Consider the following 20,163-nt stretch of genomic DNA (forward strand, 5'->3'; position numbering starts at 1 on the left):
AAAGCAGGGATTGTTTCTAAGGAGAATCTTGCACTCTTATGTAGCTATTATCTTGCACTCTTATGTAGCTGCTGTAGTATGAATGCAGGATTTTATGTGTGTGCAAAAAGTCTTTTGTTCAGAAATAAGGCGACAGAAAATTTGCAGAAATCAATCAAGTGTGACAAAAGTGGAGCTGGTGCTAAATAACAATAAGGAAGGGCTAAAACATGATGAGGCACGCTGTTATAGGAAAATAATTAAAGGCAGAGTGGTACAATGCAGCTCGATTTTATGTAACAGCCAATTTTATATAAATCCCAAAGTGTTTTCTTCCTCTTATACCACAGCAATTGGTCAGTGATTACATTTTTTATGTATTAAAAATATCAAACTGAACTTTTTAGCCATTTATAGTTACATTTTAATGTAACAAGTCACTTATACCAGCTATAATCACACAGGCTCAACAGGCACTCTTTTTACTCTCTTTATTGATTAAAATTGTCATGCTACTGAGAAAACACAAAGCATAAACTCCCCTGCAGTGAAAAACTTAAACGAAGAACTTTAAATCTGACTGTTGCAGCACTCATACTGGAGACTCCATCTATAAATGTTAACAGAAGGCTTCTCCTCACATTTTTTAAATACGTTTAAGGGAAGCGTCTGCAATACAAGTCCCTGTGAATGTTACTATAAAAACAAGAACATATTAGAACAAGTGTATTAACATAAACCTCTGCTTTGAATAACAGTCGGACTTCTGTCAAAGCAGTAGTGTTTTAGAAAACTAATCAACACCTTCTGACCAATCAGAATTAAGGAATTCAATAGCACTGGGGTATGATAAATAGTTTTAGGGCTTGTGTCCATTTTTAGGACTTTTTTGCATTTTTTGACTGCAAATATTCTCAATGCATTGCTCTCCTGCAAAACTTTCTTCTGTGGCACTCGAGTAATCATCATGCATGTCAGATTAGCTACCAGTTTTGACTCACTACTCACAGTTGAATTGAATCACGGTGGAAATGTGTTCTTACTGTGTTAGCAGACAAAGACTGCCTTAGACAAAAGCTACCTTAGACAAGGAGATAAAATGCACCAGTGATCAAATCACTGCATGAGTGAAAGCGTTTACCATCTATGAGCTTGCTGAGCTGGTTTCCTGAGGTGATCTCCAAAGGTTCGCTCTTCCTCGTGCCCTTCTTGTAGCGAATCTTGTAGTCAATGATCTCTCCGTTTTGAGCGTCGGCTGGTGGGGGTTGCCATCGCACCATAATGCTCTGCACATTTACGCAATTTTAAAAATCATCACAGAAATCTCCAGCATATTACTATATACACATGCATAACACATTATCACAGTTTTAGCTAATACATGTACAGGGGAAAAAAAATCCTCTAAGTCACTGTACAGTATATTACACTCTGATCCTGAGCTAATACCTGAGCCAATGTGCCCCTGAGGTGGCTGTTAAACAGCATGTACTTTCTCTGCATGTTTATTCCCTGAAGGTTTCATTGCAAAGGACATTGGAGGGAAAGTGGAGGCCGGCGCACGCTGAGCCTATGAATAATATACTAAGCCGGGAGGAGCAGGCAACGGAGAGAAGAGAGCACTGAAGCCCGGTGATGGAGACAGGCTGCTTCCTGCATTGCATGCTGGGGAAACTCGAGGTAGGGAAGATGGGAAGCCCAGCGTGGGAGGGGAGTTAATTAATGGTACCCGCCCACGGCTTTGTGTTCACAGTCCGGAGGAATAAGCCAAATTAAATTTCCACTAAGCATGCAATTACCTTATTCTCATTTTCTACTTGTTCCAGTTTAACTCACTGCATTTTTTTTGTGCTCTCCAAAACTAGTTTGAATTAATTAACTTCTAAAGTAGCAGAGGGAGGAGCAGAGGCCGGTGCTTCATGAGGTGTTTTTACGGCAAAAAACGCAGCATTAATTCCTCACCCTTTAAACTATGCAAACGCATGTGTCTGCACACCGACTCCGAATAAGCAAACAGACTTCACAGCGTATGTGTGTGCTGAAGAACGAGTCGAGAGATACTCCAGCGACGTGTCCGTATGCAAGCCGCATCTCAAATAGACTTTTAAACCACTCTCACGACAGGAAGGGACCAATTCTCCGTGCACGCTAAGAAAATATCAATTGTTCTCATAAACAGCTTGCGCAGGGGGGAGGAGAGGAGAACAGAGGAAGAGTGATTGAGGGACTAAGGCTTTGTGACAGCCCTGTAGTCGAGCGCAGATGTGCTGCTTGATGCAGTTAGAACGCACAAACAGATGAGAGGCAGAAACGGACGCAGTGCATGCTTCACCCAGCGCATGTTTAGCCTGCAAAGCCTTACTCAGCTCACGCTTTTTAGCCAGATGGCACCTGCTTACCTTTGAGTTTACCACCTCCACGGTCATGTTCTGGGGTGCTGCGCTGGGGACTGGAAAGAAAACAAAAAGGGAAAAAGATTTTCAACAAATACATAGACTTGAAAATCTGTATCAAGCAGCATGTCAGTGTAACACAAAAGAGGATGAGTACTTGCAATAAATGCATGAAAGAAAGGTTATTTAATATTTCTCAAAAGATAAATCCTTCCAGAACTGGAGGCATACTCTTTAAAAGGTTGTAACACTTGGGGGTGGAAACTTATGGTCTACATGGACTGCAAAAATGATACTGATGATGTCAATTTAGTGTATTCTAGGCCACATCTGTGTCTATGGGCTCAAAAATGTGCAGTGACGTATAAGAGTATTTAACACACGTTAAGTGTAAACAAAGCCAGGAATAAAACTCTTTGGGACGTGCTGTTACAGGAAAATAATAATATACTTCAGGGTGGTAAGTAACTCCGCATCACACCATCTCGTCTTTGATTATTTGTCTAAAACAGTATACTCCATTATGTGTTATTCCTTATTTAGCATCCACTAGCAGTGTCAAGACACTCCTGTGGCATGATGTGTAGCATAAGTAGCATAAAGCAGTAGTCAAACTGCATACGAATAATATTAGCCTGGTTAAAAAAAAAAATCCAGAAAGATGCATTCGCTTCACGGAATCACGGAACTGAGCGAACAGTAAACATGAGGGTGGGTTGCGGTCTCTTGTTTCTAATAATTAAGTTGCGTTTACACCAGACATTTGACTTGCAATTTTTATTTTTATCATTGTTATTGATTTATGTTTTTATAACATCGCTTGGTGCGCATCTATTAAAATAAATAAATGAATAAATTAGCCAGTCAGCTAACGTCAGCTGAACAACCCCTCGTCTTCCATTAAGTATTATTAAAGGGCGCAAATACAGAAGACTGTAGAAAGCTGTTCTTAGATATTTTATTTTATTTTGAATACCTGAACTGTTAAAATGGACCCTAATATGTACATGATTATGATAGTATTATAAATACGACCTGGATTTAACAAGCTGCATTGTCAGCTTGCTTTATGGCTACATAAACAAAGCTTCACTGTCAGTTTAAAGAGTTTAAAAAAAAAAAAAAAAAAAAAAAAAAAAAAAAGATTTTTTTTTTTTTTGTACCATCTGAGTAAGTCCGCACTGACACATCATCTGTGGAGACTCCAGGTCCGTGCTTGTTGTAGGCCACCACTCTGAAGTTGTACTCTGTGAACTTCTTCAGCCCAGACATGGTGTAGGAGAGTCCACTAACCTCAATGTCCTAGAGGAGAGCATGGGAGACACATCGTATCATATACATGTACAGATATCAGGGAGGTAGAAAAGATGTCAAACTGCAGTCCTGGAAGACTTTTTTAAACCCCATCAGAAGTACACTGTGTAATGGAAAAAATAAAATCATTAAATTCTGACTCTCTCTCTCAGACTCTCAATCCACTATAACACTCTAATGGCCCAGTGACATTTAATGACCTCAATCTCTGTGAAAGACTACCTTCTCATTGCCAAGGCTTTTCTCCATGTAGTATACTCTGTAGTTCTGGATGTCGCCATTGCCGGTCAGGGGTTTGTCCCAGCTCAGGCTGACTGAAGTGGAGGTCTGGACCACGGCTTGGAAGTTGGGAGCAGGTCCTGGTACTTGAACTGAGAGACAAGGGGAACAGCAAAGAACACTCAACTGAACAACATTTAATGTTGCAGATTTACACTTGCTGTTTATGGGGGCATTTTTTCCCACAAATAAATAGTATTCACAAATATTTAGCTTCTAAAAAAAGGTCACAAATACTTTTGGAACACGCAAAACCTGCGATTCATCTATGCAACACATGGCATGTGTTTGACCTGTGGATTTCTGAAACATTTCTTATACCGACTTTGCACATCAATCCATAAATGTGTGTTTTTTTTTTAACTGGGTCTGCATCAGCCAATCAAATGGTGCAACTTCTCATTAAGGCCTACTTCCAACCAATCAGAACAGAAAAATGCTTGACCAATCAGCTAACCTTTATATAGGCTGGGGTTGCCAGGTCTCGTTTTTTTTTTTATGAAGTTTTTTTTTTTAATTAACGTATTTTATGTTACGGATTCTCATCATTTCAAACAGGGTTTAGGTTAGTCAGTGTTTCAGCTAACCCTGACTCTGTTTGAGGCAGTGCCTCATCATCATCAAAGTTCTCTGTAAGGAAGTGTTTTACAACACCCTTTGGAGGCAGCAATGCATCACAACTTTGCCAGGATATTAACATATGCTAAGACGTCTGTTAGACTAGACTGAATATAGTACCTCTGGAAAAAAAATTAAATATTCTGAATATTCTGCGACTACAGCAGCTACTTATCAACAGAAATGAAATCATAAGTAAAAACAATTAACATGTCTATACACAAACTGCTGTCTTTCCACCGTGCAGAGTTTTTGATGTTAACTGTCTCCTGCAAACAAGTTGACACAAGGAGGATTGTGGGATATCTCAGACTATGATGGACAGATATATGCTGCCTAGATTTATGGGGGAAAAAAAACAAACAAAAAAAAACAGGCACATTAAGGGATCTCAGAAGTCAGCATTCTTTACAAACATTAGATCCATTAGATCCATTGGATCCATTAGATCCAAACATTACATTTGTTACATCATGGACATTCTCATTATCTAATGAATCTTGTATTTCCATATTTTCTTTTTCAATTTGTTGTCCTAGGACAAGGAGGACATACACATCAACAATCCACTCCATATAAGGTGAAATGTGAAAAAATGCAATGCGAAATAAATACACTTATTTAAATATTTTGCACAGTCATGATGTTTTGTTGTGGCATGTTCTCTGTGAATATGCCTTTAATGTCAAAATGTTCCAAACTTGTACACGCACTTCAAATAGAAATCCTGACAAAAGCACTCACTAACAGAATTCCCCTCAGCCCGGCATATGACAGCGACGTGATGACAGGTGACTCTACCAGCTCATGTGCTGCTCACTCAAACAGCGCCAGCCCTTTCTGTGATGTTTATTTAATTGTGTTAGTTTAGCAGAGGTGGGAGAATGAAAACAGCAGTCTGGGCTGTTTAGCATCTACTCATTGCAGTCATGAAAGATTACAAAAGATAACAATGAAAGGCTCTGATGGCTGAGTGTAAAGCACTTGAGGCTTTTGAACTGTGCTTTCCATCTAAACAAACGTCATGTGATTAGAGTATAAATATAGATTAGACCATCTGGTCTTTAATAAATCCAAGCGATATAAGATGTTATGCTTCATAACCCTTATTCAGAGATCATTACACACTAATCACATCTGTCGTGTGAGAAGGTCTGGGATAAACATTATTCAATGAATCTAAACTATTACATGATCCATTAAGTAAACTTTGATCACCAAGTTTAAAGGATTGAGTGAAGAATTAGTGTAATTTATTTCAGTTATACAGGCTCTTTCTTATATTAGTTATATGTGCTTATATGCGCCTCCTTGTGTGATCCCACAGGACTGTCTGGAATACAAGAAGCAGATTATGCAGGTCACTGAGTACATCTATGTGTGGTGTGTGTGTATGTGTGTGCTGCATACACATGGGAAAAGCGGCAGGCTGTGCTGGAGGTCCTGGCTCTGGAAGCGGGTCAACAGTTGAGACCTCATTCATAACATGAAGTGGAGGCTGATTGGCTAGCACAGCCTCCCCAGGGTGCCAGGATCCCACTAGCACTCATTATGAAGTGCTTATGCCAGCCTGCGCCAAGGACATACAGGGTCAGACGACCCAGAAAGCCGACCCAGAAAGCAGCCTTGCTCTCTCCTAGGCTGTGCACAAGCTGATAATGGTTCAAACTAACGGGGGTCAGCCTTCAGGAGCGGAACGTTCCAGTGCTTTCCTAGTGCACGTGTTTGTGTTTACCTGCATAACGTGATTTTGCAATGTTAACGAGGTGCTTTGGAGAGAAGTGTAGTAGCCCTAGAGGAACATCGGAATTCCTCCTGCCACATGCGCTGTTTTCCAAAAGAAGATCCGTGCTCTGAAAGAGCAAATCTCTGACATGAACTTTCTTCTTAAGCTCCTACCTTCTGGCTGGGTGGCGACCTTCAGAGGCGCTGAACTCTCTCCACGGCCGTGCTTATTGTACGCCACCACTCGAAAAGAGTACTTGGTGTCTGGCTTGAGGTTCTGGATGGTGACCTGCATTTCACCTGGCCGGCTAGTGTTCACCGTCCTCTCCCTGCAGAATGAAAGATGATACGATTAGAACGTAACACGAGCTCAGTGCCAACTCATCGCCTTTAATAAAAAAAACCTGCTTCACTGCCGAGACGTTTATTCAAGTGCTGTCACTTTGTCATGGCACTTAATAACGTTGGGTGGAACCACATATTCAAGAACCGACAAAGGCATGCCAAAACACAATGCAGAAATTCTCAGATGCTAATCTGTGAGGAGCCGAGTTACAGTTTATGTCCTACCTTTTGGCGCCTTCCAGGCCGTAGTAGACGGAGTAAGTGATGTCATCGCCATGTGGCTCGAGCGGCAGGCGCCAGGTCAGCTTGATGAAGCGGGTGGAGACAAGAGAGGCCACTACATCACGGGGGGCTGAGGGCACGGGACCAGGACCAAGGCCAGGGCCGGGGTTGGAGCCGGAGCTGCCTCCTGAGCCTGGTGTTACACGGTCAGCAGTGGCACGGATCAGTGTGGGTGAGGGAGAGGGGGTGGCTACATCATTGATTGGAGGCAAGTTGTGGATGAGTGAAGAGAGAATGAAGTGTGAAGTGTTGAAAGTTAAGGGTGCAAGAAGGAAAGGAAACAGCAAATGAAAAGGACAGAGAGAAAAAAAGGCAAAGCAGAGAAAAACATAACAAAAAGGCATCCATGATGGAGTTTTACAGGAGACTAAAAAAACAATGGAATTACAGTGGAATAATTACAAAAGCAAAAACAATGGCACAAAGATGAGCAAAATGAAAAAAAAAATCAGAAAGAGCGGTGGAATGCAAAGAAATTATAAAGACGCAATGACAGGAATGCATTACAACACTGAGCTGAGATCAGTTTCAGCTTAAGAACCTCGAGAGACCCTGAGACCTATCTATCTTAATAATTACCACATGTTACAAAATCGGCATGGCCTTCCACTATGGGTTTGACATTCTTCACGCAGATATGTGAAATATTTCGTGTCCAGACCACTGGAACAAACTGTGGTTGGACTTCAGCATATCTTACTCTTGTTTTCCACTGACAGAGTGAAACTTGAGAAATGTTATAAAAAAAAATAATAATTAAAAAAAAAAGCCATCGCCCATTGTCGTAGTGAATTATATCCTCTCTAAACTGAATAATTCCAAGTATGCATAATATAAAATCAATAATGTGAATGTGAATCATAACCCTTTCTCTGCATGACACTAAAAATCAATCACGGTCATACAAGAACGTCTATGGTGAGGTTAATTTATTCTGAAAATATGAAGAGGTTCTGAAAAGATGAAGATGGGTGCCAATATTTGCCTGAAACCATGCACCAGGCAAGAAACTGAAATATTATATGAAACTCTTCCCTGAAAGAAATGCTGTATTAGCATCACTAAGAGAAGATTAAAACAAGCATGCCAGGTACATAACTTGGCCAGAGTGTGGTTTATTCATTGCGATTAATGCAGGCACTCCATTATAATTCAATCATTACTATGATAAATAATTTTATTCTGAGAAATACGAGCGGTTTCCAAGGCACAGATTAGACTCAGCATCGGCCATAATTGCACTACCGTTGGTGATTGTCTGTTGCAAATCCATTTTTTTGTACACACTAAAGCTCTATCTGCAGCTGACCCATAATGCTCCATTCAGAAAAATACAGAGACTAATGATGCCCATCTGTAAAACACTCATTAATGGCGAGATCCATTAGTCTATAGCATTCCCTAAAGGATATGACCCATTAGCTAGAAAGCAAATTAAACATTAGCTGCAACAATTATAGGATCCAACAAAGAGAAACAAGGAGCCATAAATGTTCAGCCGTTCTGCCATAAGTTTCATGTTCTGTATTTAGCATATGTTTTGTGTATAAGTGTGTTTCAGATCTGCATCCTCACTGTCCATGTGCTAGCGGTTGAATCTCCTCAGTCTTGCTCATACACAATGTGCCAAAATAAGCCTTCAGAAGTCTGCTCCAGGACTGACCCCGTTTCGAGGCTGAGCTTCAGTAAACAGCAAAGGCTTGACTTCAGATGAATCAGGGTCGGAGGCCGGGAAAAGGTGAAGGGAAGGGTGAACGGAGGAGTCTGAACAGAGTGAAATTCACACCAAAGCCATGTGCAGGTTTAACAATCCATCTGCTTCCACTGTGTTTTCGATACCTCTCATTTTCTGTCCAAAACTCAACAAGCACACTCGCAGCAACACATGGTGGCTAACAGCGAAAGACTCATGTTTGTTCTATTCATAGCAAAGAGCAATTGCTGGTGTCGTCTGAACAGATGGCAACAGTGCCTTATTAATGGCAGACATTACGGCTTAGTGGAAAAGGTCACCAAGCCAGTATGAAAAAGAAAGCTCGTAAACTATTAGGAGGGAAGTTGCAAGGACTTTTAGAGCACTTTTTTCTCCATATAAACAAACGGAAGAGCCAGTTAACCACCTGAAAGAAGAGTAGTCTCAAGCAATAATGATGTGCAAAAACAGAGCCTATTGACTCCAAGCCTTGAACAATCAGCAATGAGAGCCAATGTGCTTGAGATGCAGTACATTGCTAATGACTAATTACATAGATGTTGATTTGATCTTAGAAAAGAGAGAGGACCAGTATGACCTTAGTGGCTCAGCTCAGGATAGGAAGGAAAGAATGGACATGGGACACCACCATGTGCAGCTTTTAGCCTTTAAAATATAAAATGTAGATCATATAGCTGTTTCATTCATGTAATAATCCTGAGCCAGACAGGTGGCCTGATTCACCAGGGAATTATAGATATCTATATCTCAGTCTTGCAAACACAACAGTAAGTTAAAAATATCAATTCTTAATATTATGGCACATGTTCGAGGCACAATCTTATTAATTCTTTGCACATTCCACATTCTTCCTCTGAGTCTCTGATGATAACATCAGGCGAGACCATTTCTGACAGCTTGTGACATTTGGGTGAGCTGCTGATCTGCAGACAAAGGCTAAAAGCTTGATGCACAAGGGGACAATGCTTTTAGGAAGGAAGTTGAGCAAATCAGATCATACATCTTGGGGTTTGTTCCTTTGTCTGGATTTTTGCTGTTGACCTGATGACTGATTAAACGTATGCTCAAGAGACAAGACTGGGCTCCTCAACAAATCTTCCTGACCACAGGTGGATGAATGCTGCAATACACGACTGCATCCCACCTTAATTCTCAAAACACTGGAATACACCAATTTATAAGCCACATCTTCAAGATGAAGAATTGTGCAATTTGCACTAGAAAGCCTTGTCTGGTCAGTGTGATGTCTTATAAATGAAACTTGATCAGTCCTGCAGTGGCTTGGTTTCGCATTCGCTTCGGAGTCTGCAAAACGCTGCAGTGTCAGCACTCTGCCAAAGCAGCACAGACAATGTCATGAATATGGGAGGATGATGGATTAAAGTATGACACCATTATTGAGATTAAATGCATGAAAGCTACTCTCTCAGGCGACAGGGAATGACTCAGCCTCCTCTCAGACATCCCACCTTCCTGCGATGTGTCTGGGAGATAAAAGCGGGTTCAGTGAGGAGTATCTGCGAAGGACGTTGCTTTACAGAGCAGGATATGCTGCCTAGCACAAGAGCGTGGGATTATGGCTCTCCGCACAGTCCTTGGGGGTAACAACCAGGCTTCAGAAGAGGTGGAAACCTATATGGCATGGACTCCCATCAAGGTCCAGATCCAGTAATCAGTTCCACTGACCTCCGCTCTATCCCGCCCTTAACATCCTCACAGTTCACCGTCTTATTTCAGCTTTTTGTGAGTGACTCAGGGGAAAAAAGGGTACTAAACTGTAATTTCCTTGCTCTTGTAGTGGTACCCTTATCTTCCTGCACCTTTAATATGTATTTCACATAAAAAGGTTGTCACTGTAATTATCTTTCAAAGTACACTACACATACCGCTCTAGGTAAAATATACTTACTAGTAGTACAAAATATGTACCCTTGATGGACCCACCCCAGCAACAAGGAAAGATGCAGTTCAGCACGCATTTTTTGAAATTGTACCCACTCCCAAAACATGCCCAGGCCTCTCAATTCTCAATTTTCAGCAATAACTTTACTGCTGAACAGCAGAACTCTGAACTCTGTATCCCTACCTTCTAAGAAAAAAAGAATTCCTCAAGAGTTGGATGGTTACGGGTTCTAGTTTTGCAAAAAAAAAATCTGTCAATAATTGGCTTTTGTCTGAGTGCTGTACTACTACTGCATGCTTGATTAAACCTAGCTACATTTATGGATAGTTGTTATTTGCCTCATTTATGAGTGCATTCATGTTGGTATCAAAATGCATGTTGTGTTCTTTGAGTCAGGAGTTAACAAAAAAAATCTCTTTCTGCCACTTTTCAAACTGATAGACGAAGGCTAAGGTAGCCATACCAGTCAGGTCAAGCAGGTCAATTATTTTGATAAACCCATGGCATTTCCTGAACAGTTCCTTCTAATTTCATGGTGTTGTGTGATGGGAAACTAAAATGCCTCAGCCAGGATGCGGATAGTCCCGGCCTGGCATTTGTTCCCGAGCCACACTGTTCAGTGGAGAAGCAATATTAGCATGCAAAGGAGTGGGGAATGGAGGCAGGTCTATTACCACAGTCTGTCTTGTAAAAGGCTGACTTGTGGTCAGTGGTACAGGCACTTGGGCAGGGTGGCACCTTTCAGGGCACTTTGTGTCAACAGTCAGCCGGCCTCTCAGACCTTTCCGAAACAAACAAACAAAAAAAAAAAGCACTACGAGGTGGCACCTGGAGCTGACGGTTGAGGACATTCATTTAACGCTTCACTGAGATTCTCCTCTCAGGCTTGGATCAGTTGGCAATTTTTACGTGGAGCTTTCTGCAACTGCTAGACATGGTGACCTTCAAACAATGACTAAATTGGTGGGTGAGGATGCAACAATGCAAGATTTTTGTGATTCTGCCATCCATGCTGTCAGTGCTTCAGCTTGGCATATTAGCAAACAGTTGCTCCATCGCAATCCATTTGCAGACTTTGTTTCTGGGGTTCCTGTGGCTTCCAGCACTTCCAGCAGAGGGGCAATGGCTTCACAATACAAGGCAGAAAATGAAAAGGTCAATCCCAAAGTCATTCACAAAAGCCTTTATGTGGCAAGGCATACAGCACAACAACTTGTCTGAACTGAGCATCTCCTTTTATGGTACCAGTTTTGCAGGGTCAGCAGGTATTATTATTCTTCATTTGATCACAGCACTTCCATTACACTGTTCCCGTCTTAAAACCAAATGGACCATGTTAGACCCCTGGTTATTAACCAGTAAGCCTTGTAAACAACAAGAGAATGTGAAAAGTCACTCTGTGGGGCTTTTGTGGTGCTATAAATAACAAACATGTGTGCTCTTCTATTAGTTGTGTTTGCCACACAGGCCTAATTTAAGTGTCAACGGAAAACCAAGACCTCTTTGAGGAGGTATTCTGTTCATGTTTTATAGCCTTGCAGTCTGGAGCATTACACAAAACAAGCAAAATAATCACCAGTGCTGTCCAAGTCAGCCTTGGTGTACACTGACATTCACCATTTTACCCTTGATGCATCACAATGACAGATACCAGCCAATGGGGCTGCAACTGAAGCAAGTCAGGGGATTGACTGTGGGAAAATCAGGTGGGATTCAAAAACAAGGTTACTAGGGTGCCATGGCGCAGGGGTGCTTCCTGTGCCACGTGGCCTGAGCGGACTCTCCATGCAGGCTATACAAGCAGCCATTACAGGAAGATCTGCTGAAAAAGGCTGCTGTGAGTCATAGGCTTCTTGTGGGTTTTATTTTCTCCTCCCTCAAGCTGGGAGTTGCAGAGCGACACATCACTCGGCTCGCCCCATGCGGAAAATTCCTCACACCCCACCAACTGCACCCAAGCACCACAAACCTGGAGATTAAGTCTGAGTAAAGAGCACTATGGGAGGATCAAACAAACACTGGTAAATGGCTTTCATGGGATGCTGGTGTGATACGAGGCCTCAAGGAGAAAAATAAAGTGTGAAGGAAATGATAAAAAAAAAAAAATTATGATACAAAATAAAGACGCATCTAGGAGCCACAAATAAAAGCTGAGTGAAGAAGAACAAGCATTCAAATGCAAATACGAAATCATTTGAATTCAAGTGAGGCAAATAAACAGGATCAAACAAAGAGTCCATCGACAAACAGTGCTATATCAATTTTTACAAACCTCCAAAAAGTCCAGTTTATTAAGCTGTCTGCCGTCCTTTCATACTGAGAAATGTAAAAAGATGGCTAAAAGTCACCTTGCGTGAGAAAGCACTAATCCGCATTCCAAACACTGAAATCCAATCCAATCCAGTGAGCTAAGAAACTCATTATGAGATATGGAAAAAATGATAACCTAGACGACATTTCTATTTACTGCCTCTACTTTTTTTTCCTCCTCATACAAAAACACAACTATCCCTCTGTTGTCTGGGAAAAAAATCAACACAAACCTCAGCAATAGCAGAGTTGAGCTTTAGGTAATAATAGCCTGTCAGAGCATGAGAGAAAAACAAAACAACTCGGGTGGAAGAAAAAAAAAAAGAAAAAAAAACTTTGATGGCTCTATGTATGGGAGAAAAATAGGCCAGTGATAGAAAACACCGAGTGAGAAATACAAACAACAAAGCAAATTCTTCCCAAGGCTTACTGAGCAATAGCATGTATTTAAATAAATGTGTGCTTTAATAAAAATGCTTCCCAGTTTAGCATGTGCCAATCCAGATGGTAGTGAGGCCCAGGGCCCAGGGCTTCAACAAATGCCTTCGACTACACCTGGCAATCTGCTTTAATAGCAAGAAGCTGAACAGCACTGCCAGAATGGAGTATTTACAGGCAATTTAGTGTAGTGCATGCTAGGGACATCATAGACCTTCGGAGAAAATATCTTATTAAAGCACCAGTATCTTTCTTTTCTTCCCTGTCTCCTGTATATTCTTCTTAGGCAGATCTGCTAACCCTGAAGAGAAATGAATAGTCCCAAAGGGGGTGGGATGTTAAGAGTAAAGCGTAAAATTAATAAATAAAATAACACACTACCTTTCAGATATAGTCTTTTTACAACTCGCTCATCTAATATACCTTTTAAAAGCCGCAAAATGGCTCCACACGGCTTATATTTACACTGTTCATCCGCTGCTTTTTTTTTTGTGCATCCCTAATAATATAGTTAACTACTTGTCTGATGTTAGCTAAGTCAAACATATACTGAGAGATTTTATTCCATATTAATATTCTCCATTTACCTAAGGGCTTTCAAGGGGAAAATCCTTCAAACAGGAAAATCGAGTCGACACAAGATCACCAGACAAAAGTTCATTAATGTGAGATGGGAAAGGGGCGGGGCTTCCGGAGTGTCATTTAACATCAGAGTTTAAAACCCCTACACATCTGTCAGCCATTTCAGATTAATATGTAATTTGGCTCATCTGCTATTTTTATTGGGGAAAAATCTGGAGTAAGAGCTTTCTATTTCTAAACTTCCCTGAAGAACACATTAAGTCTGAGTTGACTTTCGTGCTTCGACCCCTAAATAAAATAACTTTGATAATGTGGTTTGTGATTTCCACCAGTGTATCAAAATCAGCCACAGACCCCCTGGTTATGCTTCATGGTAGGGTTGAACGAGTTGGTTAATTGTGATTTTTCTAAGCAAAATTGCGATTAGAATTGTGATAATTTTCTATACAATTAAGTTCCAGGTCTCTACAAATTACATAATTACAAACTTGTTCCTCCATGAAACGATCCTCAGGGTCCTCAGATGACTTACAGTTGCTACTAGAACCCCTGCTAGAGCAGCCGCATTGTTTAAACATTGTTTGACCATTAAAAGTAGTGTCATTATCAGGAGAGATCAACAGCAGCTGCAACACTGATTTATCAGTTATGAATAGGTGAATTTACATTTTTGGTGATTTCTAGTTTGCTCAAGTTCTCTTTATTATTAATCCTGCTTTGTTTGTCAGTTGTGATTACAAAGCTGTTATAAATAATGTGCTTAATGGATTTCCATGCAGCTTATGCTTCCCTCATAAGCGTGAGAGAAAAAATAAAATAAAAATTGGAATTGAATGAAGTCTTTACAGGACGCATCTGGATGTGAACTGGCCTTTAGCATTAAAGGAAACCTTTGTTTGACACTGTGTAAATCGGTATCATGTCTTCAGATAAGTACTTTAGCTAGCCTCTGTTATCTCACGGTGTCTTTGCAAGCTTCTGTCATATGATGTGACACTTTGTCTAAGATGTTTTTAAGCTGATTTAGGTTTGTAAGTTAACACCAGTGCTCAATGTCTGTGCACAGTACCTGTTTTTGAAGAACAGGTGTTTTTTTTTTTTCAGAAAACAAAATACTCCGACACATGTGGCGTGCTGTTTCTCTTGGGTACCAACATGTCCACTTAACCTTGGCTCTTACTTACTTGCTCAGATGAAGTGCATCTAATATTCAGCGCTTGTTCATGTAACAGTTCTGCTTTGCTGTCATGCACAGCACTCATGACGACTGCCAGCTTATGATTGGTCATCTACAGGCAGTTCACACATACTTGTTTTATTGGGCTTTATTTTCCCTTGTAAATTTTAAGAGGGCATTCAATAATAATAATGTTATTGGCTAATTCAAATCACAGCTCTTGTTGATTGCACTCTTTAAAAACGCAGCTTCAGTATAAAGCTGGTTAATCATTCAGCGCTACTTCACAGACCCCACTTTGAGAACCAATGAGTGTATTCTAACGTTAAAACGCATGGTTTCTATGCAAAATGCATAAAGGTTGAGAAAAGTCTTCATAATATTGTGCACAAATCTGATGACAAACACATTTTCTGAGGTATAACAGATGGTCACATTTCAAGGGGAATATTCCAGAGATATGATGGTGTCTTCACTAGCAAATGACACATGACCATCGAGACCAACCAAGGCAGCCATGAGGGTGAGGCTTCTCAGCCACAATACACACGCAAGCGTGCGCAAACACACTGAACAGGTGGCACTGACACAAAGGGAGCAGATGCAAATATCACCGTACACTTCACTTACACCATTACTGGATTAACCTCAGCACTTTCCACTAGTGCTAAAAGACCTGTACTACTAATCCTAAAGCCCAAATTCCCAGCCACCCTAAAGAGACGCAGATTGATACTGTTCTATTAGCATATGATCTCTGGCCTGCAGCTGCTATTGGTATAGTGTGGGGAGCAATACGCAAGACTGAGCTAAGCAGCTTAAAGCTCATGTACAATGGAGAGAAATGATACATGGTGCAATGATGCAATGATTAATACATATCACACAATTTGTAGAATCCAGTGGAAGATGGAAACAGGCTGCATGCCAATACCAAAGTGGGCTATTGTAAAGAAGTGTTGGAATTTTGGTAATGTTTCAGTTCTCCTTACGGTGCTTTCACACTCGTTTGTTTTATTTTCCCAGGAAAAGCTCTGGCCTGAGAGCCTTTTGTGCCGATATGGAAAAAAGCAGCCCACACGACACACACTGTAACCATAAAAACGATCTTTCCATTCCTAGATCGCATCGTCTAACTAACTATTCTAGCTCGCTCTCAAGATCATATTTATTATTATCAGTAATAAAGATTAAATAAATATTGATGTAATAACTCTGGTGATGAGGATATTGCTTGTCTTTGCTGTATCTTTGGAGAGAGGAAACCAACAGATTTTGAGTTGCTTGTGTGGCGATATGCAGTCACAGTTAAAGCAGGACATCACATCACACACTGAGAAATGTCCCAGAAACAGATACATTATTTTTTGTTATGGTGCGACGTTAGAATATTGGAAAGGAAATGTTTTCCATTCGGCATACACTGCCTGGCCAAAAAAAAAAAAAAAAAATTACTGTTTGGATTTAAATAAGCAAATACTTAAGAGCCTATGATTGAATCATTATTGTAGTGATAATATGTTTCAGCTGGCAACAATTCTTTTAACCCTAACCGATGCAGTGTGTAGCTTCTCATTTCTTAAACAACCATGTCGTAAGACGTATCCCGTGGTCGTAGAAAAGATGTTACTGTGTTTTAGAAGGGGCAAATTATTGGCCTGCATCAAGCAAAGCAAACAACTAAGGAGATTGCTGAAATCACTGGAATTGGGTATTAAATCCTAGAAGGATAATGGTGAACTGTCAACTTGGTGGGTAGAAATGCGGTCGGAAAAAAATCTTGAATGATCATGATTGGAGATCTTTAAAACGCTTGGCAAAGTCACATTATAAGAAATCGGCAGTACAACTCACGGCTATGTTTAATAGCGAAAGTAAGAGCATTTCCACACGCACAAGGTGACAACAACTTAAAGGATTGGGACTAAGCAGCAGTGTGACCACAAGAAAGCCACTTGTTTGTGAAGCTATTTGGAAAAAACAACTTCAATTTGCTAGGCACTATAAAGATTAGATTGTGGAGGAGTGGAAAACAATCATGTGGCCTGATGAGTTCAGATTTACCCTATTCCAAAGCGATCAGCGTGTCACGGTAAGAAGGGAAGCGCATGAAGAGATGCACCCGTCATACATAGTGCCTACTGTACAAGCCTCTGGAGGCAGTGTTATGATCTGGGGTTGCTTCAATTGGTCGGGTCTATTCTCAGCAACATTATGTGGCAATAAAATGAAGTCAGCTGAGCACCTGAATGTACTGAATGATCAGGTTATCCCATCAATGGATTTTTTTCTTCCCTGACGACACAGGCATATTCCAGGATGACAATGCCAAGATTCATCAGGCTCAAATTATGAAAGAGTGGTTCAGGGAGCATGAGGAATCATTTTCACACATGAATTGGCCACTACAGAGTCCTGACCTTAACCCCATTTAAAGTCTTTGGGATGTGCTGGAGAATACTTTATGGAGTGGTCCGACTCTCCCGTCCTCAATGCAAGATCTCGGCAAAAGATTAATGCAACTCTGGATGGAAGTAAATGTTGTGACGTTGCATAAGGTTGTCAAAACAATGCCACGACGAATGCGCCGTAATCAAAGCTAAAGGCGGTGCAACGAAATATTAGAGTGTACAATAAATATCCTTATATTGCCATATTAGCAAGACTCCTTTTATGCCAGCATTTTGCCCTCCATGTTTGTTTTTCTTGCTTGCACCCCAATTTGCAACGAGATTGGTTGGAGATTTAAAAAAAAATTTTGAACGCTGCTTTTCTGAAAAGCTGTGCTTTTTACAAGTGGCCACATTCCACTTGACTTGCAGCTACTCCACATGTAAAACGTGCTCTGGCAGTTGAGGAAAATATGCCAAGTGTGAAAGCAGCCTTAAACTGTAAGAACTGAAATGACCATGAAAACTACCATATAATATAGGAGTATAGAAACTAAGTAATGTGAAGAATTATTTTCTATTTCTTGTGGCATGTAGCTAAAATTCTATCAAACCAAACCAAAATAAGATACAAACCATTCATAACTCATCAATTCTACTGAAATTTAGTAGAATAGTGAAAGCTATAAACAGTCCAGGTATTTACATATTCACCAAATATGATACTACGTAAGCTATATGGAGTTATTTTTTTTGTCAAAATTATATTTGGATGCAAGGTCAAAATCATAATAATATGAATCCTGAAAGTTGCAACCAAATTTTGTTTAAATTTTGTAGGTACGCTGCTGGTCCGATATTACAAAATATGATTCATTTAACAGATACACACCTTGGTCTAGAATGATGAGCTGAGCACTGGCCTGTACGTTGCCCACTTCATTCTCGGCTAGACACTGATAAAACCCCTCATCCGTCTTCACCAGGCCCTGCACCTGCAGATTCTGCTCTTTCTGAAAAACCACACATAACACAAGCTCATTGAACTCATCTGCAATCGCGCTCATTTATAATCATCGCAGTCGCAGAGATAACTGCACAGTTATCATTTGACTGCCTTGATGGAATCTCTGACACAAACATAAAGGAACTAAAGACTTACTAGAATTCGGAAATAGTCGCTAGGAACCACGGCGTCCCCGTTTTTAACCCATTTGATGGTGGGGGCAGGGGATCCAGTCGCCTCGCATTCGAACACTATGTCCGTAGCCTCGTGGGCGTAAGTGTTGGTTGGTCTCTTCAGAAACTGTGGAGGAACTGCAGAAACAAAGAGTGGTATACACACTTTTAAGCTTTTTGGCACAAGACAGTTACAGGATTCAAAATATTTCATGATATGATGTCTTTAAGACTTATTTGTGAATCAGTGGATAGTAAATAAGATACTCTTGGGAGTTTGTAGACGGGAAAAATTCATGAGCGGGTGTTTGCACATCAATCACCTGCTGAGAAAGTATGTGCTTCCACATACGTGTAGTGACAAAGTACCTGAATCACCAGCAAATGCTAGAAATCCAGCTTGAGAGATTGCATCTCAATACCTCCTGATAGTTAAAGACAAAGAAGTACCATCTAACGTCCATTCTGACCTCCCGTTAAAGACTTGTTTGATCTCTCCAAAGATAGTTGCATTCATGTCTCCTCTGCTAAAAGGTCAGACAGAGCAGTGTGAGTTGGGGTCATGTAGCGCTGCCCCACACAGCTCGTAATTGGGATGCTGTTTTGTAATCAGCCTCACTCACCTTGACCTGCCTGCCATCCTTACGTCTCTGCTTTCCGCCAAAATCTGCCATGAGTGCATCACAAGCTCAGTAGAGAGCACTAATTTTCCTTGATACTATGGTTGAGGTGAGGATTCTGCAGATAATCACATCCCAGCCTTGGTCCTCGAGCACCCCTGGGCATTCTATTGTCCTGCTTAATGCAAGCTAGCTAACCGATTTGTGATTAACATTGAGCTAGCAACTGTAAAACCAGGTATCACCAGCTAAGAACCAGTTAGTTTTAGCTAGAGCAGTATCAGTCTGTAATGTTAGCAAAAAAATGGACAAAAACTCGCCTACAACTTAACAAAAGTAATACCTGCGGTATTATAAAAAACGTTTCTTTTAAATTTAACCACTGCATGAAACAATTTTATATCTGCATGTTTTTTGAAATTGGAAATTAATAACGTTAACAGCCTTATAGGAACCAAGGAAGGGAGCTCATCTAAGCTTAGCTAGGACACTCACTGCACCTTATCTCTGGCTGAAGGTAAATTATACTACAAGTGACTCACACGACATGCCATCAATTTAATTCAAGTGTAATAACTACTATCACTTATAATCTATTATAATAACTTTGATGATAATAATGGGTCGTAAGAATTATTTGGCTCAGGTATATATGGAAAAACAGGAAAAACAACAGATATTGTTGGTACTACTGTTGAAGATGATGTAAGATGTATACTGTGTACACAGTGAGTCGAGTTTACTTCCTCAGCCGGGACCTGGCATGTACAATATGTGTGTGTGTGGCGATGAGGGACTGAGCCTGAGTTCCTGCAGTATTCGTTATCTGCTAGAAGGAGTAATCCTGCTTGCAGCACTCCCTCCACTGCCACGCGCCATTTAGCCCAAACAGAGTACACACATACACAGACACAC

At 40.7% G+C, this 20,163-nt stretch overlaps 1 protein-coding gene across 10 annotated transcripts in view; it reads right to left on the reverse strand.

Annotated features, from left to right (window-relative positions):
• neo1a (neogenin 1a) overlaps window positions 1–20,163 on the reverse strand; it is a 126,480-nt gene that overhangs the window by 18,046 nt on the left and 88,271 nt on the right. For 9 of the 10 annotated variants that reach the window (XM_053238061.1, XM_053238060.1, XM_053238057.1 and 6 more), the window contains exons 6-13: window positions 18,612–18,766; window positions 18,342–18,462; window positions 6,879–7,125; window positions 6,483–6,637; window positions 3,909–4,057; window positions 3,536–3,674; window positions 2,379–2,428; window positions 1,121–1,265 (exon numbers count right to left, since the gene is read on the reverse strand). In XM_053238061.1, the coding sequence (XP_053094036.1) occupies window positions 1,121–1,265; window positions 2,379–2,428; window positions 3,536–3,674; window positions 3,909–4,057; window positions 6,483–6,637; window positions 6,879–7,125; window positions 18,342–18,462; window positions 18,612–18,766 (1,161 nt within the window). The remainder of the gene's footprint in view (window positions 1–1,120; window positions 1,266–2,378; window positions 2,429–3,535; window positions 3,675–3,908; window positions 4,058–6,482; window positions 6,638–6,878; window positions 7,126–18,341; window positions 18,463–18,611; window positions 18,767–20,163) is intronic. The other variant, XM_053238058.1, reaches the window with a different exon arrangement.

This window comes from Pangasianodon hypophthalmus, chromosome 11 (assembly GCF_027358585.1).
Source record: "Pangasianodon hypophthalmus isolate fPanHyp1 chromosome 11, fPanHyp1.pri, whole genome shotgun sequence".
In the NCBI taxonomy this organism is placed as follows: Eukaryota; Metazoa; Chordata; class Actinopteri; order Siluriformes; family Pangasiidae; genus Pangasianodon; species Pangasianodon hypophthalmus.